The sequence below is a fragment of the Mandrillus leucophaeus genome, unplaced genomic scaffold, assembly GCF_000951045.1.
Source record: "Mandrillus leucophaeus isolate KB7577 unplaced genomic scaffold, Mleu.le_1.0 Scaffold118, whole genome shotgun sequence".
Taxonomy (NCBI): domain Eukaryota; kingdom Metazoa; phylum Chordata; class Mammalia; order Primates; family Cercopithecidae; genus Mandrillus; species Mandrillus leucophaeus.
In genome coordinates this window covers 2,252,145-2,278,718 of record NW_012100098.1, presented here as the reverse complement: position 1 = coordinate 2,278,718, position 26,574 = coordinate 2,252,145, and the positions used below count along the sequence as shown (strand labels likewise).

The 26,574-nt window shown below is 46.0% G+C and overlaps 2 protein-coding genes across 8 annotated transcripts in view; one reads left to right on the top strand and one right to left on the bottom strand.

Moving 5' to 3' along the window:
* Nucleotides 1–1,315: 1,315 nt before the first annotated feature.
* DAZAP2 (DAZ associated protein 2) lies at nucleotides 1,316–26,328 on the top strand. Of its 7 annotated transcripts, none has more exons than XM_012002564.1 (5): nucleotides 1,316–1,343; nucleotides 16,917–16,982; nucleotides 18,397–18,515; nucleotides 18,925–19,170; nucleotides 20,483–21,942. In XM_012002564.1, exons 2-5 carry the CDS (start codon nucleotides 16,970–16,972, stop codon nucleotides 20,609–20,611), a joined length of 507 nt encoding a protein of 168 aa, XP_011857954.1. In that variant the 5' UTR covers nucleotides 1,316–1,343; nucleotides 16,917–16,969; the 3' UTR covers nucleotides 20,612–21,942. The 7 variants fall into 7 exon arrangements, 6 of the variants coding, with proteins under 6 accessions (XP_011857954.1, XP_011857941.1, XP_011857962.1 ...); XR_001008494.1 differs by lacking the exon at nucleotides 1,316–1,343 and adding an exon at nucleotides 26,299–26,328 and having other exon boundaries at nucleotides 16,773–16,982; nucleotides 20,483–20,737; XM_012002572.1 differs by lacking the exon at nucleotides 1,316–1,343 and having other exon boundaries at nucleotides 16,788–16,982; nucleotides 18,925–18,983; nucleotides 19,050–19,170.
* The window catches only part of SMAGP (small cell adhesion glycoprotein), a 29,379-nt gene continuing 26,267 nt past the window's right edge, over nucleotides 23,463–26,574 (bottom strand). Inside the window, exons 4-5 of the mRNA XM_012002600.1 lie at nucleotides 24,859–24,936; nucleotides 23,463–24,221 (exon numbers count right to left, since the gene is read on the bottom strand). Of these exons, the coding sequence (XP_011857990.1) occupies nucleotides 24,043–24,221; nucleotides 24,859–24,936 (257 nt within the window). The 3' untranslated portion in view covers nucleotides 23,463–24,042. The remainder of the gene's footprint in view (nucleotides 24,222–24,858; nucleotides 24,937–26,574) is intronic.

The following is a 26,574-nucleotide window of genomic DNA, read 5'->3' as shown; positions in this document are numbered from 1 at the left end:
CCAGCCTCAGTGACAGAGTGAGACTCCGTCTCAAAAAAACAAAAAACGAATAAACAACAAAAAAAGTATATTACTTAAAACAATTTTTTTTTTTTGGCTGGGCGTGCCAAAGACCGCACCTGGCTTTTTTTTTTTTTTTTTTTTTTTTTTTGAGGCAGAGTCTTAGTCTTTAGCCCAGGATGGAGTGCAGTGGCGTGATCTCCACTCACTGCAACGTCTGCCTCCTGGGTTCAAGTGATTCTCCTGCCTCAGCCTCCTGAGAAGCTGGGATTACAGGCATGTGCCATCATGCCCAGCTAATTTTTGTATTTTTAGTAGAGACAGGGTTTCGCCATGTTGGCCAGGCTGATGTCAAACTTCTGACATCAGGTGATCTGCCTGCCTCTGCCTCCCAAAGTGCTGGGATTACAGGTGTGAGTCACCATGCCTAGCTTAATATTTCATTATTTTTATTTTAAAATTTTATTATTATTTTTTTGAGACAGAGTCTTGCTCTGTCACCCAGGCTGGAGTGCCGTGGTGAGACCTCAGTTTGCTGCAACCTCCACTTCCTGGGTTCAAGTGATTCTCCTCTCTCAGCCTCTCGAGTAGCTGGGATTACAGGCATGCACCACGATGCCTGGCTAATTTTTGTTACTTTTAGTAGAGATGAGGTTTCACCATGTTGGCCAGGCTGGTTTTGAACTCCTGACCTCAAGTGATCCATCTGCTTCGGCCTCCCAAAGTGCTGGGATTACAGGTGTGAGCCACTGCACCCAACCTATAATATTTTGTTATAGCAGCCCAAACGGACTAAGACCCAGCCATACTGATCCAGTTTCAGTTTCTTGAACTCCGAGCTCTTTCCTGCCTCATTGCGTCTGCCTGTGCTGTTCCTTCTGCCTCCTCCTTAGCCCATCTTTCAGGTCTTGCCTTATATATGGCTTCCTTCCTCAGAGACATTTTCCCTGCACTTCAGTGTTATTCTGTCTCGTATCACCTTCCTGTTTTCTTAAACACCATGCGTGCTGATATATTTATGTTTATTTTTTTATTTTTTATTTTTTTATTTTTTATTTTTTTTGAGACGGAGTCTTGCTCTGTTGCCCGGCCTGGAGTGCAGTGGCCGGATCTCAGCTCACTGCAAGCTCCGCCTCCCGGGTTTACGCCATTCTCCTGCCTCAGCCTCCCGAGTAGCTGGGACTACAGGCGCCCGCCAGCTCGTCCGGCTAGTTTTTTGTATTTTTTTAGTAGAGACGGGGTTTCACCGTGTTAGCCAGGATGGTCTCGACCTCCTGACCTCGTGATCCGCCCGTCTCGGCCTCCCAAAGTGCTGGGATTACAGGTTTGAGCCACCGCGTCCGGCCTTTTTTTGCTTTTTTAGTAGAGAGGGGGTGTCACCGTGTTAACCAGTATGGTCCTGATCTCCTGACCTCGTGATCCTCCCGCCTCGGCCTCCCAAAGTGCTGGGATTACAGGTCTGAGCACCACACCCGGCCCTGTCTTTACTAAAAATACAAAAATTAGCCAGGTGTGGTGGCACGCGCCTGTAGTCCTAGCTACTAGGGAGGCTGAGGCAGGAGTATCTCTTGAACCGGGAGTTGCATAAGCTGAGACCGTGCCATTGCACTCCAGCCTGTGTGACAGAGTAAGACTCCATCTATTAAAAAAAAAAAAAAATTATATACTGGATGGCTTATAAACAACATAAATTTATTTCTCACAGTTTTGGAGGCTGGAAAGTTCAATATCAAGATGCAGACTAATTTCTTCTGAGGGCCTGCTTCCTAGTTCATAGCCATCTTCACATGATGGAAGCAGGCTAGGAAGCTCTCTGGGGTTCCTTTTATAAAGGTGCTGATCCCATTCATGAAAGCTCTGCCCTCATGACCTAATCACCTCCCAAAGGGCCCACCTAATACCATCACACTGGGGGCCAGAATTTCAATATATGAATTTCGAAGGGGACACAAACATTTGGTTTCTGGTAGGCTGGGACACAGCAAGAGGTGGGGAGAATTGTACAAAATGGGGTTGGAAAGGGAAGCAGATACCAAATTAGGTAGGCTTGGCCATATATACCTCTAATCTTTCTAACTGGATCCCTTCTAGCTTTGCAAACTCAAGATTTACCTCCTCCAAGAAGGATTCCTATATAATACATACCACATTGTTCTAATTAATATTATTATTATTATTTTTTTGAGATAGGGTCTCACTCTTTCACCCAGCCTGGATGTAGTAGTGTGATCTTGTTTCACTGCAGCCTCAATCTTCTGGGCTCAAGCGATCCTCCTGCCTCAGCCTCCCAAGTAGCTGGGACTACAGGTATGTGCCACCATGCCTGGCCAATTTTTGTATTTTTTGTAGAGATGAGGTTTCGCTATATGTTGCCCAGGCTGGTCTTGAACTCCTGGGCTCAACTGATCTGCCAGCCTCAGCCTGCCTAAGTGGTGGGATTACAGGCTTGAAGGACTGTGCCCAGCCAATATTACTTTTTTTTTTTTTCTTTTTTGAGATGGAGTCTCACTTTGTCGCCCAGGCTGGAGTGCAGTGGCACGATCTCAGCTCACTGCAACCTCCACCTCCCGGATTGAAGGGATTGTCATTCATTACTCAGCCTCCCGAATAGCTAGGATTATAGGCACATGCCACCACACCCGGCTAACTTTTGTATTTTTTTTTTTTTTTTTTTGAGACGGAGTCTTGCTCTGTCGCCCAGGCTGGAGTGCAGTGGCCGGATCTCAGCTCACTGCAAGCTCCGCCTCCCGGGTTTACGCCATTCTCCTGCCTCAGCCTCCCGAGTAGCTGGGACTACAGGCGCCCGCCACCTCGACCGGCTAGTTTTTTTTTGTATTTTTTAGTAGAGATGGGGTTTGACTATCTTTAGTAGAGATAGGCCAGGATGGTCTCGATCTCCTGACCTTGTAATCCGCCCGTCTCGGCCTCCCAAAGTGCTGGGATTACAGGCTTGAGCCATTGCGCCCGGCCAACTTTTGTATTTTTAGTAGAGATGGGGGTTTCACCATGTTGGCCAGGCTGGTCTCGAACTCCTGACCTCAAGTGACCCGCCCACCTTGGCCTCCCAAAGTGCTGGGATTACAGGCTTGAGCTACTGTGCCCAGCCAATATTACTTTTTAAATTACATTATTGTTCCAGTAACTTCACTTTGTAATTTATGGGCCATTTCCTCCCTCCCTTTCTTTCCCTTGCCTTTTCTTTCTTTCCTTTCTCTCTCTCTTTCTTTTCCAGACAGGGTCTTGCATTGTTGCCCAGGCTGGAGTGCAGGGGTGTGATCATGGCTTACTGCAATCTCAACCTCCTGGGCTCAAGTGATCCTCCCACCTCAACCTCGAGTAGCTAAGACCACAGACACATGCCGCCATGCCCTGCTAATTTTTAAACTTTTTTTGTAGAGGTAGGGTCTCCCTATGTTGCCCAGGCTGGACTTGAATGCCAGAACTCAAGTGATCCTCCTGCTTCAGCCTCCCAAAGTTCTGGGGTTACAGGTGTGAGCTACCACACTCAGTCCTCACTCTGTTTCTTAAGAATATATATTATTTACCTACTGGATGAATGACAGGGCCATATGTTTTCTTTCACCTATCTCCTCCAAGCACCCAGCATATAAGGGATGCTCTGTTCACAGTAAGAGTCTTCTGGGCCCTGTACCTAGAAAGGTTCTGAAATCTTAACAGATAATCCCTGGGGTCCCCTCTTCCCTGGCATGAGAACTGAGCCAGTTCCAGGTCTTCAGAAACTTGTCATAGGGCAACCAAGTGTTACCAGAATCCATGTATATTGTCCCAAACACCTTCCTTATTTCCATAGTCAATCCTGTGCCTCCCTTTCTCTAACCAACAGATAAAAGGCACCTACTCCTGTTGCTAAGGCAATAAAGCTAGGGCATTCAGCAGGGGACTCAGGTTGGTCAGCAGAAAAAAAAACCTCTCAGCTGTGAGGAGAGGAAAGGGAGCAATGCATTTCTAAGGGCGAATTTTCATAAAACAACAAAGCAGATGTCAGTCTGGGCTGGTCATATTGAAGGCATGTGAAGAGATCGGGCCACGGAGGAGAAGATCCCTGATGCTGTTAACAATGCAAGGATATCTTAAGGTGAGAAGCCAGAGTTTTTGACAACTTATATGTGAGAAGGAGTATGCTTGTGCATGCTCCATTTTTTATAGAACTCCACCTCTCGCCCTGAAATGCATATATTTTATTCTGTTTATTTTAATTTTAGCAATGATGTAAAACTGTATTGCTGGGCTGCTGTCACTGTCTCTGACAGATCACCCTACCACCTCAAAGGGTAAATATGGGTTTTTTTTTCATAATTTTTGTACAGTAACAAGGTGAGGAACATTTTAGCTCATAAATTATTTACTAAACCTCACAGGCATAATAGGCCGTGTGCATATTCATCAGGCTATCATCCATTATTCATAAGAAGTTCACTTCAACTGTTAGAAGAAAATGAGGTTGTTGATTGAAATGCTGAAGAAATGTAGGCTTTTGTACTCCCCCTCTTCTCTCTCTCATCTGAGCAAGTCTGGAAGTTTCCATCAAAAAATGATATTACAGGAAAAAAAATGTTATTCCTGACAAGCGAATATGTAGCTAGAGGGAAAGCAAGCATAAAGTAGGAAATAAATGGGCAGAATCACCCACTATTCATTTAATTCAAATAATGTCCCCTGACCCCAGCTTGCACAGAGATTGTGCCCAAGGGGACTCCTTTCTTGCAATAAAAGATCGGCTTCCGCAAATCTGGTAGAGTTACTGCATATATATACTTTTTTTTTTTTTTTGAGACAGAGTTTCGCTCTTGTCGTCCAGGCTGGAGTACAGTGGCATAGCCTCAGCTCACTGCAACCTTCATCTCCCAGGTTTAAGCTATTCTGCCTCAGCCTCCCAAGTAGCTGGAATTACAGGCGTCTGCCACCACGCCCAGTTAATTTTTGTATTTTTAGTTGAGATGGGGTTTCACCATGTTGGCCAGGCTGGTCTTACATTGCTGACCTCAGGTGATCCACCCACTTCGGCCTCCCCAAGTGCTGGGATTATAGGTGTGAGCCACTGCGCCCAGCCAGTTATTGCTTATATTAACTAAGATACAGGTTGTATTCTATGGCTTAAGAAGTATTTAGTATTATCTTCTTATTTGACCCTCACACCAAGTCTGTAAGGAATAATTTTCCTTTTTCTTTTTTTGACAGGGTCTTCTTACTCTGTGACCCAAGCTGGAATGCAGTGGCACAATCATGGTTCACTGCATCCTCTGCCTCCCAAGTTCAAGCGATCCTCCTGCCTCAGCCTCCTGAGTAGCTGGAACTTCAGGCACACACCACCACGCCTGGCTAATTTTTATTTTTTTGTAGAGGCAGGGTCTTCCTTAGTTGCCCTGGCGGGTCTCAAACTCCTGGGCTCAAACTATCTGCCAGTCTTGGCCTCCCAAAGTGTTGAGATTCCCCCATACCTGTGGAATAATTTTTCAAGATGAGAAAACAGCCTCAGAAAACTGAGAAAGATAAGCAAACTGAAACCCACAAGTTATGTGACTTGTCCAATGCCGATAAGCTTATGAGAAACAGAACTAGGGCTGGAACCTAAACTTCCTTCCACATCCCATGTTTTGTTTATTTATTTTTGTAGAAACGGAGTCTTGCTATATTGTCTGGTCTCAATGTAGGCTGGTCTCAAACTCCTGGCCTGAAGCAATCCTCCTTGCCTCAGCCTCCCAAAGTGTTGAGATTACAGGGGTGAGTCACCATGCCTGGTCCACATCCTGTATTCTTTTTTTTTTTTTGGAGACAGATTTTCACTCTCGTCACCTAGGCTGGAATGCAATGGTATAATCTCGGCTCACTGCAACCTCCACCTCCTAGGCTCAAGTGATTCTCCTGTCTCAGCCTCTTGAGTAGCTGGGATTCTCCTGCCTCTGCCTCCCGAGTAGCTGGGATTACAGGCATGAGCCACCATACTTGGCTAATTTTATATTTTCAGTAGAGACGGGATTTCACCATGTTGCCCAGGCTGGTCTCCAACTCCTCACCTCAGGTCATCTGCCAACGTTGGCCTCCCAAAGTGCTGGAATTACAGGCGTGAGCCACCACGCCCAGCCTACAACCGGTGTTCTTTAAATTCTGTCTTACTAAGTCCTCTGGATGGTAAAACCCACCATATGAAATAAAACACCAATGAGATACCTGAAATAACAGGTATTTCATTGTGTTCTCTATGAACCACTGATTTTATTTTCCTTTTTTAATATCTTTATTATTTCTGCGGAATACAAAAGCAATATACGCTTCAAAGCACTAAACAATACAAAGTTCTGTAGGATAGAGGATAACAAACGTCCCAGCCATGGACAGGCAGCATATGGACTGCCATGACTGCCAATGTCTACAGCCACCTCCATTTCCATAGGAAAAAGTGGGAGATGTTGTGATCAGGTCAGACCCACAGATACAGGTTAAGATCTGGGCATGGTCACTTACTGGTATATAATGTTGGGCAAATCAGCCTCTTTAAGCCATCATTTCCTTATTTGTAAAATGGGGCTAATGCCTACTCTTGAGGTTTTTGTGTTAAGTGAGATAATATATATAAAATCCAGATGTCAGCATTTTCCTCCATTTTAAGGGTTACTTTTCTTGAGTGTATTTGAAGAAGTGGGATGGGAGTCAAAGTTTGTCTCATGCCTTTCCCTCGAGTCTTCTGCTTGACACTCTATTCCATTCTGCCTTGGGCCACTCACTTGCCTGCTGGTCACAGCCTAGAACTCCTGGTGTGGTTCCTCTACATGAAAGGCCCCTATATTCACAGTGGGACACAGGTCTGAATTCTTTGCATCATAACTGCACAAGGTTGTTCTTTACTAAAGTGTTGGGGGACAACTAAAGAGAATTACAATAGTGGAAAGTATTAAAACTTGGTGGGTTTTTGTTTTTGTTTTTTGAGACAGAGTCTCGCTCTGTCGCCCGGGCTGGAGTGCAGTGGTGCGATCTCGGCTCACTGCAACCTCCAACTCCCAGGTTCAAGCAGTTCTCGTGCCTCAGACTCCTGAGTAGCTGGGATTACAGGCATGCACCACCACACCCAGCTAATTTTTTCTATTTTTAGTAGAGATGGGGTTTCGCCATGTTTTGTTTTGAGACAGGGTCTTGTTGTCTCAAGCACCTCCTGGGCTGTCTCAAAGCAACTCCTGGGCTGGAGTGCAGTGGCGTAACTGCAGCTCACTGCAGCCTTGACCTCCTAGGCTCAAGCGATCCTCTTGCCTCAGCCTCCCAAGTAGCTGGGACCACAGGTACCCACCACCGTGCCCAGCTAAACTTTGGTTTTAACTTTCCCTATAATCGAAGTAAAAAGCTGCCAAGAAGTTTAATGTTTATTTAGGGAGTGTCAGGTCTACCTTGGCTCCCTGTCCTCAGGTCTGCTTCCCTCACTAGGAACTCCTTTAACCCTCCACTCCTTCCTGGGAAGCCCCAGGCCCTGCCTCTCTCTAGTCCCCAGAAACACACTTCCCCAAATCTGACCCATTCAGTCTATATTCAGTCTAGATTCTGGATTTAAAGCTAGAGGGTTGAGAGTGAGTGAGTGACTGTGTGTGTGTGTGTATGTGCATGGGGCCTGGTGCAACAGGGAGGTGGAACAGCAGCCTTGTGGGAATGAGCTTTGGCATATAGTCCCTCCAAGCAGGACCGTCTCGGGGAGGCTGGTAGTCCAAGTCCTGATCCCCTCCAGTCAGACTAAGACACAGATGAAGCTCTGCTCTTCTGAGTGCCCTGGATAACCTTTGGTCTCGAACTACCGGTCTCAAGCAATCCTCCTGTCCCGGTCCCCTAAAATATTGACATTACAGATATAAGCCACTGTGCTTGACCTTTTTTTTTTTTTTCTTTTTAACTTTTTTTAGTTTTTAATTTTTTTAGAATCAGGGTCTCACTCATCACCCAGGCTGGAGTGCAGTCATGCAATTATAGCTCACTGCAGCCTTGCACTCCTGAGTTCATGCAAGCCTCTTAACCCAGCCACCCTAGTAGCTGGGACTGCAGGCCTGTGCCACCATGCTTGGCTAACTGGTTTACATTTATTATGCACAGCAGTGTTAGTGCCTCTCCTACAAGGCTTGCCAGGAATAAGAAATGAGGGTACTTTTTTTTTTTTTTGAGGCCGAGTCTCGCTCTGTCGCCCAGGCTGGAGTGCAGTGGCGCGATCTCGGCTCATTGCAAGCTCCGCCTCCCGGGTTCCCACCATTCTCCTGCCTCAGCCTCCCGAGTAGCTGGGACTACAGGCGCCCGCCCCCGCGCCCAGCTAATTTTTTGTATTTTTAGTAGAGACAGGGTTTCACCGTGGTCTCGATCTCCTGACCTTGTGATCCACCCGCCTCGGCCTCCCAAAGTGCTGGGATTACAGGCGTGAGCCACCGCGCCCGGCCTTTTTTTTTTTTTTTTTTTTTGAGATGTAGTTTCGCTCTGTTGCACAGTCTGGAGTGCACTGGCGTGGCATGATCTCTGCTCACTGCAATCTCTGCCTCCCTGGTTCAAGTGATTCTCATGCCTCAGTCTCCCAAATAGCTGGGATTACAGGTGCATGCCACCACACCTGGCTAATTTTTATATTTTTGGTAGAGTCGGGGTTTCACCATGTTGGCCAGGCTGGTCTCAAACTCCTGACCTCAAGTGATCTGCCCGCCTCAGCCTCCCAAAGTGCTGGGATTACAGGCGTGAGCCACTGTGCCTGGGTCTAAGCCATATATCTTATAATAGCTGTTCCCTCAGTTACACAATGACTAGATAAAGCTTTGAAAAAGTTGCTTCAACAAGGACGGGCACAGTGGCTCACATCTGTAATCCCAGCACTTTGAGAGGCCAAGGTGGGTGGATCACTTGAGGCCAGGAGTTCAAGACCAGCCTGGCCAACATGGTGAACCCCATCTCTACTAAAAATACAAAACTCAGCCAGGCGTGGTGGCACACACCTGTAATCCCAGCTGCTCAGGAGGCTGAGGCAGGAGAATCGCTGGAACCCAGGAGGTGGAGGTTGCAGTGAGCCAAGATCGCACCACTGCACTCCAGACTGGGTGACAGAGAGAGACTCCATCTCAAAAAAAAAAACAAATTCCAAGAGTGACTGGATTCTTTCACAAAGCTCCACCTCCTTCTTTGGGCTGGGAAATAGGTTGTTTTGTTCTTCTGGTTGCGTAAGAGCACAACACATAGTAGGTGTTGAATAAAGGTACATAAACAACTGTAGTCAACCTAATTAACTGGGACTAGGGTAAGCTTGTCCAGCCCTTGGCTTGCAGACAACATGTGGCCCGGGACAGCTTTGAATGCGGCCCAACACAAATTTGTACACTTTCTTAAAACATTATGAGATTTTTTGGTGATTTTTTTGTTTTGTTTTTAGCTCATCAACTATCATTAGTGTTAGTGTATTTTATGTGTGGTCCAAGACAACTCTTCCAATGTGACTTAGGGAAACCAAAAGATTGGACACCCCTGGACTAGGAGGCCCAGCAGGAAGAGTCACTATCATTCTGTGAGCCTTCACATCACAGCTTACCCATCTCCAGTGTGGCACTTACCAAGTGCTGCTGTAATTTTCCTTTTAGCATCTGTCTTGCCCAAGGCACATTAAGATTCATTAGCTGGGCACAGTGGCTCACACCTATAATCGCAGCACTTTGGAAGGCTGAGGCAGGCTAATCCCTTAGCCCAGGAGTTTGAAGTCAGCCTGAGCAACATGGCAACACCCCATCTCTACAAAAAATACAAAAATGAGCTGGGCATGGTGGTACGTACCTGTAATCCCAGCTACTCGGGAGACTGAGGCAGAAGGATGGCCTGAACTTCTGAGAGCAAGGCTGCAATGAACCATGATCGTGTCACTGCATTCCAGCCTGGGTGACAGTGGCTCAAAAAAGTAAAGAAATAAATACAGCCTGGGCACAGTGGCTCACACGTGTAATCCCAAAAATGTGGAAGATCAAGGTGGGCGGATCACTTGAGGTCAGGAGTTGAGGCCAGTCTGACCAACATGGTGAAACCCTGTCTCTACTAAAAATACAAAAATTAACTGGTACTGTGGTGGCACCTGTAGTCCCAGCTACTCGGGAGGCTGAGGCAGGAGAATCACTTGAACCTGGGAGGTGGAGGTTGCAGTGGGCAGAGATCATGTCTGTGCACTCCAGCCTGGGTGACAGAGAGAGACTCCCTCTCAAAAAAAAAAAAAAAAAAATTCATTAGCCATCATCCTTGGCTTTTCCTTTTTCCTCATCCCAACGTTATTATTTTTTTAAAAACAGCCTTATTGAGGTATAGTTAGTTGACATAAAATAAACTGCTCATGTTTAAAATATACACCAGGCCAGCCGGGCACAGTGGCTCACGCCAGTAATCCCAGTACTTTGGGAGGCCAAGGTGGGTGGATCACGAGGTCAGGAGATCGAGACCATCCTGGCTAACATGGTGAAACCCCATCTCTACTAAAAAATACAAAAAATTAGCTGGGCATGGTGGCGGGCACCTGTAGTCCCAGCTACTCAGGAGGCTGAGGCAGGCAGAAGAATCGCTTGAATCTGGGAGGCAGAGGCTGCAGTGAGCTGAGATTGCGCCACTGTACTCCAGCCTGGACAACAAAGCGAGACTCCATCTAAAAAAAAAAAAAAAGAGGTACACCCATGAAACCATCACTGCAATCAAGGCAATGAGTATATATTCATCAGTCCCAGAACTTTCCTATATTCCATTTGCAATCCCCCTCCTTCCCCTTCTGCTTCCCTTCACAGCAACCACTGATCTGCTTTTTATCATTATAGTTTGTATTCCTAGAATTTTATATAAATGGAATCCAAGGGGCACAGTGGTGCATGCCTGTAGTTCCAGCTACTTGAGAGGCTGAGGTGGGAGGATTGCTTCAGGCCAGTTCAAGGCTGCAATGAAATATGACCATGCCTATGCAGTCCAGCCTGGACAATACAGCAAGACCCTATATCTAAAAAAAAAAAAAATTCTATAGTATGTATTATTTTAAAAATCTGCTTCCTTTACTGAGCATGGATTATCTATGTTGTTTTGTGGATCCGTACTTTATTCCCTTCTACTGTATGGCATTAAATTTGTTTATCCATTTACCTGTTGGTAGAAATTTTCATTGCTTCTGATTTTTGGATATGACAAATAAAGCTGTTATAAATATCCATGTATAAGTCCTTGTGTACCCACGTGCTTTCACTTCTCTTGGGTAAATACCTAGGAGTGGAATGGCTAGATAATATGGTATATGGATGTTTAACTTTTAAAGACCCTGTCCAACTGTTTTCCAAAGTGGTTGCACCATTTTATTCTTTCTTTTTTCATTATGACCAGTAGTTTGCCCTGACAGAGGTTGCACCATTTAAGATTTTAACCAGAAGTGTGTGAGAATTCCAGTTCCTCCACATCCTCTCCAACACTTGATGTGGTCAGTCTTCTTTTATTTATTTCTGTTTTTTAAAATTTAAACAGAGGTGGGGTCTCACCACGTTGCCCAGGCTAGTCTTGAACTCCTGAGTTCAAGTGATCTTTCCAAAGTGCTGGGATTACAGGTATGAGCCACTGCACCCCATCCAGTGTTAATATTACCCATTGAATAGGGAAGCCAACATTGTTTTAATTTTTTGACTAGGTAAGTATTCACATGGTTCAATTTTTTTTTTTTCTGCTCTTGTCGTCCAGGCTATAATGCAGTGGCTCAATCTCGGCTCATTGCAACCTCTGTCTTCCAGGTTCAAACGATTCTCCTGACTTGGCCTCCCAAGTAGCTGGGACTACAGGCACGCGCCACCACACCTGGCTAATTTTTGTATTTTTAGTAGAGACGAGGTTTCACCATTTTGGCTAGGTTGATCTCGAACTCCTGACCTCAGGTGATCCACCTGCCTCGGTCTCCCAAAGTGCTGGAATTATAGGCGTGAGCCACCATGCCCATCCTCAATTTTTTTTTTGAGATAGGATCTTGCTGTCATCCAGGCGGGAGTACCATGGTGCCATTATCCTCACTGCAGCCTCAAACTCTTGGACTCAAGTGATCCGCCCACCTCAGCCTTCCAAGTAGTTGGGACTATAGGTATGTGCCACCACGCCAGGTTAATTGATGTATTTTTGTGTGTGTAGAGATGGGGTGTCATTATATTGTCCAGGCTGGTCTCGAACTCCTGGCCTCAAGTGATCTTCCTGCCTTGGCCTCCCAAAGTGCTGGGATTATAGGTTCAAATATTTTTAAACATCTAAAAAGTATATAGTAAAAAGTCACTTCCACCTTTGTTTCACATCCTCCACTCTCTCTCCCCTTTATGTAACCACTTTTACAGGTATTTTGTGTATCCTTCCAGAATTTCGTTACTCAAATTCTAATGAATATTCTTGGTTTTCCTACTCTTTGACATAAAAAGTATCATATTGGCCAGGTACAGTGGCTCACACCTGTAATCCCAGCACTTTGGGAGGCCAAGGCGGGCAGATCTCTTGAGGCCAGGAGTTCGAGACCAGCCTGACCAACATGGCAAAACCCCGACTGTACTGGAGATACAAAAATTAGCCAGGCATGGTGGTGCACACCTGTAATCCCAGCTACTTGGGAGGTTGAGGCACAAGAATCACTTGAACCTGGGAGGCGGAGGTTGCAGTGAGCCAAGATCATGCCACCGCATTCCAGCCTAGGTGACAGAGTGTGACTCTGTCTCAAAATAAAATAAAAGATAAAATAAAATAAATAAATAAAATAAAATGTATCATACTAAGTATATGGTTTTGAATGTTTCCCCTTTTTATTTAAAGAACACTTTGGAATACTTTCTCATTCTCTGTTGCAGCCACATAGTATTTTATTGTATGGATGTATCAAGATTTACTTTGCCTGTTTCCTATTGATAGAAATATGGGTTATTTATAATCTTTTGCTGTTACAGAAAAGCTGCAATGAATAGCCTTATACATACGTTTCTTGTGAGTGCAAATGTATCTGTAGAATCACTCCCATTAGTGGTTTGTTTGCAAGTTTGATGGATATTGCCAAATTAACCTTATAGGATTTGTACCAATTTTCACCCCCATCACCAATAAATTAGAATGCCTGCTTATCCACAGCCCTGCAAATAATGTTAGCAAATGTTTGGATTTTCGCCAATCTGATAATGATATCTGCAGGGTTTAATTTGCCTTCTGATTATGACCCAGGCTGAACATCATTTCATGTGTTAGGGAGTCATTTGTTTTTCCTTTTCTGTGAACTGTCTGTCTGTAAATGTCATTTGCTATTTTTTTCTAATGGTTGATCATATTCTTACTGATGTCTAAGAGTTCTTTACATGCAGGAAGATTAGCCCTTTGTGATGTAAATTGCAAATACACTTTTCCAATTTGTCATTTGACTATATGGAGTTTTGACTTTGTAGAGTTTTTGTCCCTGACATTAGTCCTGGAACTAGTCCAGTTGTTTCTGCTTCCTGAATATTTCTAGAATCCCCCCATTTCTCTGTACTGTACTGCCTCTTCACTAGGCCAGTCTGCCATCATCACCCCTAAATGACTAAATTTGATTCTAACTGGTATCTCAGACATACCTCCACTCTTGCCCCTTCTCTAACCTATTCTATATTCTTTAGCCATCAGAGGGATTTTTCCTTTACTTTTATTTTTTTGAGTAGCCTCTGTCACCGAGGCTGGAGAGTACAGTGGTGCGACCACGATTCACTACAGCCTCGACCTCCCAGGCTCAAGCAGTCCTCCCATCTCAACCCCTTGAGTAGCTGGGATCACAGGTGCGTGCCTCTATGCCTGGATAATTTTTTAGAAATTTCTTGCAGAGATGGGGTTTCACCACATTGCATAGGCTGGTCTTGAACTCTTGGGCTCAAGCAATCCTCCCGCCTTGGCCTCCCAAATTGTTGGGATTACAGGCGTGAGCCACTGTGCCCAGCCCAGAAGCATTTTTCTAAAATAAAAACACAGCCAGGAGCACTCTAGGCAACAAAGTGAGACTCTGTCTCTACAAAAAAATTAAAATTAGCCAGGCATGGTGGCAAGCACCGACTGTCCCAGCTACTAGGGAGACTGAGGTGAGAGGATGAACTGAGACCAGGAATTCAAGGTTGTAGTGAGCTGTGATTGCACCACTGCACTCCAGCTTGGGTGACAGAGCAAGACCCTCTCCCAGTCAAACAAACAAATAAACAAACAAAAACAAGATCATATCACTTTCCTGCTTAACATTCTTCAGTGACTAACTTGTGCCCTTAACACAGAATCCAGTATCTTCATGTGGGATCTCACATGGGCTCTAAGGCGTCCCCGCAAGGTTGGGCTCACAGTTCTTCAGCGTCATCTGTTTTTTGTTGTTGTTGTTGTTGTATTGTTTGTTTGTTTTGAGACTGAATCTCGCTCTGTCGCCCAGGTTGGAGTGCAATGGCGGGATCTTGGCTCACTGCAACCTCCGCCTCCTGGGTTCATGCGATTCTCCTGCCTCAGCCTCCCAAGTAGCTGGGATTACAGGCACGCACCACCATGCCAGGCTGATTTTTGTGTTTTTAGTAGAGACAAGGTTTCACCATGTTGGCCAGGCTGGTCTCGAACTCCAGACCTCAAGTTATCTGCCCGCTTTGGCCTCCCAAAGCGCTGGGATTACAGGCATTATTCACCATGCCTGGCTCTTCAGCGTCATCTCTTATCAGTTCCCTTACCAGTATGCTCTGGCTACACCAAACTGTTTCATGCCCTACCCCTCTCTAAGCCTTCTCACCTGTAGGCCTCTGCATAAGCAGTTCCCTCTTCCAGGAACCCTCTTCACTGGCTTAACTTGTTCTCACCCTTCAGATTTCATCTCAAACATCACTTGCATCAGGAAACCTTCCCTGACTATCAGAATAGAGGAGGTGCCTCACCTACGCGTTCTCCTAACACCCATGCTGTCTTTATGTCAGCACTAATCATACTGTTATGTGTTCACTCTTCTGTCTCTCCCATTAGGTAGACCATAAATTCCATAAGAGTAGGGATTATGCCGGTCTCTTCATTATGATTTCCCTAGTGCCTGTCACAGGACCTGGCACATAACAGGTGCTCAAAAAAATTTGTTAAATTAATGCAAGAAAGAATGTTTGATAAATGACCAAATAAACATTTTCATCTCATTGGGGAATCTACAAGAATGAAGAAAATGTCAAAGCTTGATCCCGTCCAAGAAAGTAGCTAGTTACCACTACTTTTTTTTGTAGAGACGAAGTCTCACTATGTTGCCTAGGCTGGTTCTGAACTCCCAGCTCAAGCGATCCTCCTGCCTAGGCCGCCCAAAGTGTTGGGATTACAAGTGTGAGCTGTTGCACCCAGCCACCATTTACTTCTTAATTCCACCTGCCACAGAAAGCATTAGCCTGCAACTCTTTTCATTTTTGTTGGTCATTTCATTTGGCTCTGCCCTGGTTTTCCCAATGCCCAGGTCCCTGTGACAAGCAAAATACCCAACGACCTGCAAAGTAGGCTCTGACCAATCCGAGGGCAGCTTACATGAGCAGGAGGTAGGCCCAGGAGAGTTCCTGGGTCCTAAGAGTTAACCCTTTAATCATTGGACAATGGAGGTGGAACTATCGCTTGAGGCCGGGAATTCAAGACCAGCCCGGCCAACACAGCGAGACCCCATCTCTGTATTAAAAAATGAATAGCACGCACCTGTACTCCCAGCTACTCGGGAGGCTGAGGCAGGAGAATCGCTTGAACCCAGCAGGCGGAGGTTGCAGTGAACCGAGATCACACCACTGCACTCCTGCCTGGGCGACAGAGTGACACTCCATCTAAAAAAATAATAATAAAATAAATAAATAAAAGAATAAAATATATGTATATATGTATTTTTTAGAAAGAAAGAAAACCAACCTGGCCAACATAGTGAAACCCCTACTAAAATACAAAAATTAGCCGGGCATGGTGGCGTGCGCCTGTAGTCCCAGCTACTCAGGAAGCTGAGGCAGGAGAATTGCCTGAATCCAGGAGGCGGAGGTTGTGGTGAGATCGCGCCGCTGCACCCTAGCCTGGGCAAGAGCGAGACTCTGTCTCAAAAAAAAAAAAAAAAAGAAAAGAAAAGAAAGACACTTAATCGCTGCCCTAAAGGATGCCATCTTTGCCCTTATGGGTAATTAAGTTAGAAAGCAAAGCCATACATAGAGAAAAATAGGGGTACCATACAGATCACCTGTAACAGGTGCTAAAAAAGGGCAGGGCCACAAGCACTCCATGGGGACTGCAGGTATGTCAGTTTCAGTGCCAGCTGTTGCGTACACGGAAAACATAACCCCTTCCTGTACGTGAGAAAAAGAAACGAACACGAGAACATGCCGACAGCCTGTCCTGGAGCAGACAGGGCGGCGAAGATTCCAGTGCAGGTCTCATCCAGGAAAGGATACATGTGAGCTGGAGTGGCAAAATAAATTTTAACAGAGCTGAAGCTTAAGTTGGGCTTGGTGGGGAGGGACGCATGATAAACTAAGGCGTGAGGAGCCGATTTCAGGCAGTGTGACAAATTTGCAGAAACATAAGCCCCTCGTGGAAGGTTGCCAAGGTGAGGTGACCTTGAGTGAATGCGTGTAGGCAGAGAAAGGTTCCGGGGAATGCTTGCATCGTTCTGCCGCCCAGCGTCCAACAAAGAAAAGATCCTGAATCGAGACAATACCTGCGTTTGGTTTGTCTCCAGCTGAGGGACACCGGTAGGGGGTGGAGGACTGGAACGAGCAGGGGGTGGGGCCAAGGCGAGTGGGCGGGACCGCGCCGACCCTCCCTCGATCGACTGGAGGCCGGGCGCAGAGGCGGAGTTTCCGGCGGCAGTGCCACTCGGGCGTCGGGTGACGCTAGGCGGACGGAACATCACGTGACACGGAAGTAGCTCCGAACAGGAAGAGGACGAAAAAAATAACCGTCCGCGACGCCCAGACGAACCGGACCCGCAACCACCATGAACAGCAAAGGCAAGGACCGAGGGTGGCAGAGGCCGTCGGGGGGAGTACTGCTGGCCCAGAGTGAGCGGGTCCGGAGCCCAGGGTCACCAAACGCCAGGTTTGGGGTGGGCTGCGTCGCGCTCCTTGGCCGGCTGCAGTCCACGGCGCTGCGCCTGACGCCTTCGTCATCCCCAAATTACGGCTGCTTACTGCCTCCAGGCCCTTTCCTCCGTAAACTCTGTGGCGCAGTTTGGAGCTGCGGGCTCGGGTGGTGGGGGGGCTTGACATGATGGGCATTCGCACGACCAAATAGAGCGCTAGCGCAGGCATTCGCGTAGGCCAATGGAGAGCCGGCGGAGGCGGGGCGCCGCGCTCCGGAACCCCCGGCGGGGCCCGAACTTAACTAGTGAGTTGCTGGAGTAGGCGCGTGGGCCGGGGCCTGTGAGGTCTGTTTTCTCCTTCCCTTCGCACCCCCTCGCCCTTCGCTGACGGGATCAGAACTTATCCCCTTCTCTGTGGTTGTACCAGTGTGTCTGTCAGAACATGATTCCCATAACCCAGGAATAGGGTGAGGGGGGAAAAAAAGGAATAGAAAAAAAAAAAAAAAACAGGCCGGGCGCGGTGGCTCACGCCTGTAATCCCAGCACTTTGGGAGGCCGAGGCGGGCGGATCACCTGAGGTCAGGAGTTCGAGACCAGCCTGGCCAACGTGGTGAAACCCTGACTCTATTAAAAATGCAAAAATTAGCTGGGCGTGGTGGCGGACGCCTGTAATCCCAGCTACTCCGGAGGCTGAGGTAACAGAATTGCTTGAACCCAGAAAACGGAGGTTGCAGTGAGCGGAGATAGCGCCACTGCAATCCAGCCTGGGTGACAGAGCGAAACTCCGTCTCAAAACAAACAAAAAACCAAACATCATCCCCCGCTTTTCCAATGAGGACATTCCTCCTCAGCCCTGCACCCTTTTCCCGGTCTCACGGTTCACTTCCATCATTCACACCCTTTGTTTGGAAGTCGACCTTGAATAGTAATCTGTAAGGAAAATCAGAACTGTTAGCCACGAAGTCTGGGCTGGTGGTAGACAGGCTGTGGAGACTACCTAAAGCAGAGGCACCCTTGATAAGCCAGAACAGCAGCAGGCCAGAACCCCAGACCTGTCCTGCATTCCAGAGGGAACTTGTGCCCAGCTAGACTTAACCCCTTACTCCTGTGTTAGTAGGAGCAGTGAGCAGTGCCTTTCCTGTCCCGTCAGAATCCAGCACCTTCCATTTTAAGGGTGCAAAGACAATGCATGTTTTCTTAGTTCCAGGAATCAGGCCCTCTGAGGCAGACTATTTGCAAATCCCCTTCCGCTTGCTCCCACTAGGTTAGCTACCCGGTATGACCTGTCTCATTTTGGTAGCTCTGTGTAGTAGGCAACCTGCATTTTTTTTCTTGTCTTTCAGGTCAATATCCAACACAGCCAACCTACCCTGTGCAGCCTCCTGGGAATCCAGTATACCCTCAGACCTTGCATCTTCCTCAGGCTCCACCCTATACTGATGCTCCACCTGCCTACTCAGAGGTGCTTCCAGTTTGACAGACTTGAATTAGCTGAGAATACTCTTAGAGTGGTCCTTTAGTCCTTAGCTACGTCTGACTTCACATGTTTACTCTTCACAAATGCTCACATGAATAATCTAAAACACTATATAATTTGGCAGTTTTTGTCGGAGTTGAAAGTACATTATTTGATGATTTTGTGTTATTTGGCACAGGCTGAGGTGCAGAAGATGAATTTGCGTTCTGTGAGCCCAACATTAGCTATAGCAGAAAGTGATCCAGGAGAATATTGAAGGCCAGTGGCAAGGCAACTTGTATGATCTTACAAAAAGTATAACCTGCACAAGGAGAATTAAGAATTGGCTTATTAAAGAGATCTCAAATAGGAATGTAATCAAGTAACATTTTGCCTTCTCTTCTGCCTTTTCTAGCTCTATCGTCCGAGTTTTGTGCACCCAGGGGCTGCCACAGTCCCCACCATGTCAGCCGCATTTCCTGGAGCCTCTCTGTATCTTCCCATGGCCCAGTCTGTGGCTGTTGGGCCTTTAGGTTCCACAATCCCCATGGCTTATTATCCAGTCAGTCCCATCTATCCACCTGGCTCCACAGTGCTGGTGGAAGGAGGGTATGATGCAGGTGCCAGATTTGGAGCTGGGGCTACTGCTGGCAACATTCCTGTGAGTATGACCTCATCAGAAAGTGTTTGAGGGGGCAAAACTGTGGCAAGTGAATAGCATCTCACTGGGGACTGAGTTAACCTGATTCTTTTGTTTTCATGTCTATCGAGTCCTACTTGCTGCTTTTCCAGTTCATTTTGGTACACTGAACTGGTCTAGTAATGCTTCTTATTCATTCCATAAGCATTTACTCAATATTTGCCATCAGCATGGTGTTGTACTAGGAACCCTGATGATTAACAAAGTAGAATGTATAATCCCTAGTAAGTAGCTTTTAGATAGATATTAACAGTGTTAGTTATCATTTTTTCCTACTTAATTCCCCAGTGCATGAGATTTACAGCCCAAATGACTACTCCGTAACTACATGCTAGAGATGAGGCGAATATGTGTCATTAGTGAAGCCTTCAGTTATCCAGTAGTTTATTCAAAAACTATGTAAGGGCCGGGTACAGTGGCTCACCTGAGGTCAGGAGTTCGAGACCAGGCTGGCCAACATGGTGAAACCCCGACTCTACTATAAATACAAAAACTAGCTGGGCACGGTGGCAGGCGCCTGTAATCCCAGCACTTTGGGAGGCTGAGGCGGGCAGATCACGAGGTCAGGAGTTCGAGACCAGGCTGGCCAACATGGTGAAACCCCGACTCTACTATAACTGTCTCTTATACACATCTAGATGTGTATAAGAGACAGCTGCACTCCAGCCTGGGTAACAGAGCCAGACTCTGTCTCAAAAAAAAAAAAAAAAACAGCTGGGCGTGGTGGTGGGTGCCTGTAATCCCAGCTACTTGGGAGGCTAAGACAGGGGAATCACTTGAACCTGGGAGGCGGAGGTTGCAGTGAACCCAGATCCCACCATTGCACTCCAGCCTGGGCAACAAGAGCGAGACTCTGTCTCAAAAAAATAAAAAAAACACAAAAACCAAAAAAAAACCCGACGTAGGAAGCATGTGGGATTCATCCATAGCCTGGCACCCTGTCCCTGTTTTGGGAATGTGAGTAGGGCAGTGGTTCCCTACCCTCCAAATGACTGTTGGTCTGGCCTGTTCATGTGCAGAAGCTAGCCACAGGCTTCCTCTTAGAGCTGGAACCCTTTGAATGAGTGGTAGGCTCCCTTTTCTCTTTGTATCTTTGGGTTCACATGAAGTATAGACCTACTTTAGAACTCAAATTGATGGTGGAACTAGCTCCTTAAAATGCAGCTGGTTAGCACATTGCCTCATCCTAACAGGCCTCTGCTTCCCCTATGTCCCCTTCCCTTTGTTTATATTAGCCACCCTGTGCCCATTCTATTATATCCTTTCCTTTCAGCCTCCACCTCCTGGATGCCCTCCCAATGCTGCTCAGCTTGCAGTCATGCAGGGAGCCAACGTCCTCGTAACTCAGCGGAAGGGGAATTTCTTCATGGGTGGTTCAGATGGTGGCTACACCATCTGGTGAGGAACCAAGGCCACCTTTGTGCCGGGAAAGACATCACATACCTTCAGCACTTCTCACAATGTAACTGCTTTAGTCATATTAACCTGAAGTTGCAGTTTAGACACATGTTGTTGGGGTGTCTTTCTGGTGCCCAATCTTTCAGGCACTTTTCAAATTTAATAAGGAACCATGTAATGGTAGCAGTACCTCCCTAAAGCATTTTGAGGTAGGGGAGGTATCCATTCATAAAATGAATGTGGGTGAAGCCGCCCTAAGGATTTTCCTATAATTTCTCTGGAGTAATACTGTACCATACTGGTCTTTGCTTTTAGTAATAAAACATCAAATTAGTTTTGGAGGGAACTTTGATCTTCCTAAGAATTAAAGTTGCCAAATTATTCTGATTGGTCTTTAATCTCCTTTAAGTCTTTGATTTATATTACTTGTTATAAATGGAACGCATTAGTTGTCTGCCTTTTCCTTTCCATCCCTTGCCCCACCCATCCCATCTCCAACCCTAGTCTTCCATTTCCTCCCGCCAGTCTCCATTGAATCAATGGTGCAGGACAGAAAGCCAGTCAGACTAATTTCCTTCTTTCCTCGCACTTCTCCCCACTCGTCATCTTTTAACTAGTGTTTCACAAGGATCCTCTGAAACCCTCTCTGTGCCCCAAGCACAGATCCCATTACTTCTGCTTTCGTATCTCCTCAGGCAAAAGTGGAGGGTGCCTTATGGGCCCTCCTCATAGGTTGTCTCTGCATACACGAACCTAACCCAAATTTGCTTTGGTGCCAGAAAAACTGAGCTATGTTTGAACAAAGATATCGTGCAAAGTGTACTGTGAACAACAGTTGGTTTAAAATATGAGGGGCAAGGAGGAGGATGCATTTCAAAAGCTTGATTGATGTGTTAAGAGCCAAATTAAGAGGAGTTTTCAGATCAAAAATTGGTTACCATTTTTTGTCAGAGTGTCTGATGCAGCCACTCATTCGGCTCCCCAGAATTCCTAGACTGGGTTAATAGGGTCATATTGTGAATGTCTCACTACAAAATGACTTGAGTCCAGTGAAATCTTATTAGGGTTAAGAATATTTCAGGGATCCTTAATGTTTTGATTTTTGTTTTCTGAAATTGGATTTTATTTTATTTTATCTTATAATTTCAGTTCATCTAAATTGTGTGTTCTGTACATGTGATGTTTGACTGTACCATTGACTGTTATGGAAGTTCAGCGTTGTATGTCTCTCTCTACACTGTGGTGCACTTAACTTGTGGAATTTTTATACTAAAAATGTAGAATAAAGACTATTTTGAAGATTTGAATAAAGTGATGAAGTTGCATTACACCTCACTGCAAGGATTCTTTACTTAGCTTGTTTTTAGATTTCTTCTATATATATTTTATTTATATCCCATCTAGAATTCAGCTAGGTGCTGCTGCTGCTGCTGTTTCCTTTGATGACGCTTTGAAATAAAGGCAGGAGTACAAGCCTAAGACTTGACCATTTTCATGAATTCCATTCCAGATGTTCAACTTTTCATCATTTTACTCCCTAACCTCTTTCAAATTTTGGAATTTAGGACCTAAACTTAGAAATGAGGAACTATTGATTCTCCTAACTTGCTCTAAAGTTTGGCTTGAAGAAAAGTTTCTGGTATAGCAATTTGTATATGTTGAGGATGACCTTCAGTTTCTCCAATGTTCTATGTGGAGAAATACTGAAAACTCATAGAATCTAGCCTGTCAAGATAGATTCCTCAGCTTATTTATTTATTTAGTTATTTATTTTTGAGACAGGGTCTCCCTCTGTCACCCAGGCTGGAGTGCAGTGGCGCAGTCTTGGCTCACTGCACCCTCTACCTCCCAGGTTCAAGTGATTCTCAGCCTCCTGAGTAGCTGGGATTACAGGCAACCTGCTACAACACCTGGTTCATTTCTGTATTTTTAGTAGTGACAGGGCATCACTGCATTGGCCAGGCTGGTCTCACACTCCTGACCTCAAGTGATCCGCCTGCTTCGGCCTCCCATAGTATTGGGATTATGGGCAATAAGCGACTGCACCCAGCCAGATTCCTCAGCTCTTAATCTTAACTTGGTTGCGTTTGAGCTTGGACAATGGAGGCAATACATTAAGACTTCAAAGGAGACCTAGTTTAATTCCAAAGTGAACAACAACTCTTGGCTTGATTCTGAGGATACACTGGGAAAGGCAGTAGCTTGATTTTTCCTGGTTCCTTCTGTATATACATAGAAGGGATTCTAGGAAATTATGGCCCTTGCCAGGATGGAGGCTTGAACCAACTCATCTCCCAGGGTACGTTTATTTATTTATTTTATTTTATTTTTTTCCGAGATGGAGTCTCGCTCTGTTGCCCAGGCTGGAGTGCAGTGGTGCCATCTTGGCACACTGTAAGCTCCACCTCCCGGGTTCACGCCATTCTCCTGCCTCAGCCTCCCGAGTAGCTGGGACTACAGGCGCCCGCCACCACGCCCGGCTAATTTTTTTTTGTATTTTTAGTAGAGACAGGGCTTCACTGTGTTAGCCAGGATGATCTCGATCTCCTGACCTTGTGATCTGCCCGCCTTGGTCTCCCAAAGTGTTGGGATTACAGGCGTGAGCCACTGCACCCTTCCTTCCCAGGGTATGTTTCTAATGACATTACTCTGGAACAAGCTTTCCTGCACCATCTTTGTCTCAAATCCCTAAGATAGTTCTGCAAACTTCTAGAACTTTCCTAAGGTTCTTATTGCTTGGGAGAGAACACATGCAAAGGCATTAAATAGGGAAAAGAAAATGTCAAAAATGTTTAAGGAAAAATAAGTCAAAATGTAAAGGTAGTTACTTCTTGCACATGAGAATCGGACTTCCATAGCAATGAAAAATTTTAATTTGGATAAAAATCACGTAAGCATGAGGTTGTCGGGGAACACGGAAAGGAAGGGCTCAGATTAGGGGATATAGCACATTTATCAGGAGGTAAGATCTCCAGAGTCTCCTACCCCTCCTGGCCTGGCCTTTTACTGTGGTATCCAGCCTCTGGGAAGACCTTGTATGGACATTATCTCCACTGGGGCTATCACTAGGTAACCAGGTAGGGGACAGAGTAGAGCAGCCAATGGCCCTAACACTCTTTTCTCTCCCTTCAACCTGTGAAAAAAGATGACTGGGCACATACTCAGATGTCCCCTCATATAGCCCCATCTTTTTGACCAGTCACAAACATCAGCTCTGATAAGAGGGCCTGGTTAAAGATACCATAAACAGCTTTCTCCATGTCCCTGGTCCCTGGAGTCAGTGATGTCGGCATTTGGGACTGCGACCTGGCTGGAGCTTGGATTTGCCCACATCAATCAATGCTTCTCCCTGGCTTCAGAGAAAACTTTCCCGTAATAAGCAGTCAATATGTTAGCGCTGGAGCCAGGAATAAGCTCCTTGGGGCCCGGGAGTCATTAGATGAAATATTCCTCCTTCTCCCTGCCCTTGGCCAAGTCACTCTCCATCTGGACGATGGCACTGGGCTCGCCTTCTGTAGGTTCATAGGTGACGTAGCTGCCTTTGTTCTTGTACAGGTAAAAGAAGATCAAGATCATGACCGAGAGCAGGGTGAGGAAGACCACGGTGATAACAACTTGGAAAGGAGAGGGAAAATGTAGAGATGTTTCAGGATTGAGGATGTCTCAGTAATTCCTGGAGTCATCTGATTTAGTCAGTTTTCATAAAGATCCTCTTGTTTTCGTTAACTAGTGTCCACTTCCATCCAAACCATGTTCCCCCACCAACCCCAATTTCCATGGCACATAATAGCTGGAGTCTGCTGGTGCTTAAGTTAAGCTAAGGACACATGCTTTTGATTTCTGACAAAACTGAACTCCCTCCCAAACCAGTTCCTGATTCTTATAGAAACGGGAAGGAGGGAACAGGAAATGGCTTATCCTAACAGGAAGTGGTTTCTCTGATCCTCCCCCTCTTCCTCACCCACTCAACCAACCACATATATCCTCGTCCCTACCCATGTACTCGAGTGTAACGTCCGTATGCATATCTATTTGTGGCCACCTCCCAACCTGTCATTTACTGGTAGTGCCTCTGACAGAAGCCTCTGAGTCTTTTATAGCTCTGTGTGTGTGTGTGTGTGTGTGTGTGTGTGTGTGTGTAATATAACTTGCACGCCAGGGTGAGCCCATTAATGGATTTGGTCAGGCTTTCTCCGGAGAGAGATGCCCTTGATCCAGAAGGTCCCTTGGAGTTGGCTCAGAGTCTATTACCTGCAATGAGTGCTGTGCTGGCTCCATCTTCTGGGGACAGGGCCTCAGTGGGCCGTAAAATTGGGGTGGTCATCAGTTCTGGAAAATGTAGAAAAGTGGAAAAGGAAATGGGGTGAATTCTTTTGTTTGAAAGCATATGTTTGGCTTTCAAATTTCACCACCCCACCTTCTTTGCTATTCAAAAGTTTATCATTTAACTCCTATAGTAAATATAAATAGAAAATCCTGGAGAATAGAGAAGAAAATAAACCACCACCCAAAGACAACATGTTGATGGATTTCTCCCTGCATAATATAATGGTTAAGAGTAGGGGCTATAGAGCCTGACGGACTGGGTTTCAAATATGAACTCTGTCCTTTACTAGCTCTGTGACCTTGAGAAAAATTACCTAACCTGTATCTGCAAAATGGAGGTAAGAGTACCTACTTTAAAAGGTTGTTGTGACATTTAATAAGTAACTCAGTAAGGATAAGCCATTATTAGGAATGCATATTTTTACATAAGTGAGATCAAATGAGATGTATATGCGCATATATTTACATTATATTATATAGCATGTGCATTTTCTTGCAGCATTCTTACAGACTCTTTGTAAACATTATTTTAACATAATGAAATAGTGCTCCTCTCCTATTAAAAACCCTTTTCTACACTTCCAAGATAGGCCCTGCAATTTGAAAGGTTCTGAAACAGGCCTCTCCTCTACCCTAAAATAGATCCTGCATCCCCTCCTGCTACGGGTTTATTTATCCTTCAGCGCAAGAAAGTCCCACCCTAAAGTCATTACCCAGGGACAGAACATGACAAAATGAGTGGTCTCCAGAAGTCCCTTTTAAGTGTTTACAGAGGAAGTCAGGAAGCCCTTCTGTTCTTTCCTATTAGCACTTTAATGTAGAGGTTACTGCAGGATAGAAGTCTCCTGGGGAAAACTGGCTGGCTGACCCTGGCATCACCCACAGGAGGCACCCCGACCTAACTGGCATCCCACAAATAGCAACACTCACCCACTGCCTCCTCTTTGCTAGGCCGTGTGCTAGATGAAAGGTCGAGCAAAATGGACACGGGCCAGCTTCCCAGGGCTCACCCTCCACAGCACCCTCCACAGCTTGCACGGTGAGGAGCTGCTGTAAGTGCACTTAGGAAAGTGTGCGGCCAAGGGAGTGTCTTCCAGTCTTCCAGCCAGGAGTGACCTCCCAAGGGAGGAATATCTGAGCTGGGAGCTGAAGCAGGGGTAAGAGTTTACCAAGTAACAGGGATGGGGCACATTCCAGGCAGAGAGAAGAGCCTGGGTCAAAGCTCTGAGACTGGGGGACTCAAAGGCCAGCGTGGCTGGAGCGTGGTGTGAGCATGACTCCTATCCAGTGCCTGACACATGCAGGTTTCCATCCACAGCAAGTGAAATGAGGGTATCAGTGGTGGTCAGGTGGGCCTGTGCTAAGAGGGGCCAAGACTGTTGAGGGGTCTTTCCATGCAGGCCCAGGGAAGCCTGATGAACCATCCTGATCCCGCAATATAGAAAGCAGAGGCAGGCTGTGCAGAGCACTTCCCCTCCCAAGGCCAGGCCAAACCTTTCTCCACTGGTCCCCGCTCTTTGTCTAGCAATGGTAGTACCCTCAACCACTCTGTGGCCTTGGGCAAATGGTTACTGTGGTGTTTTTTTTATATATATATATATATATATATATACACACACACACACACACACACACATATTC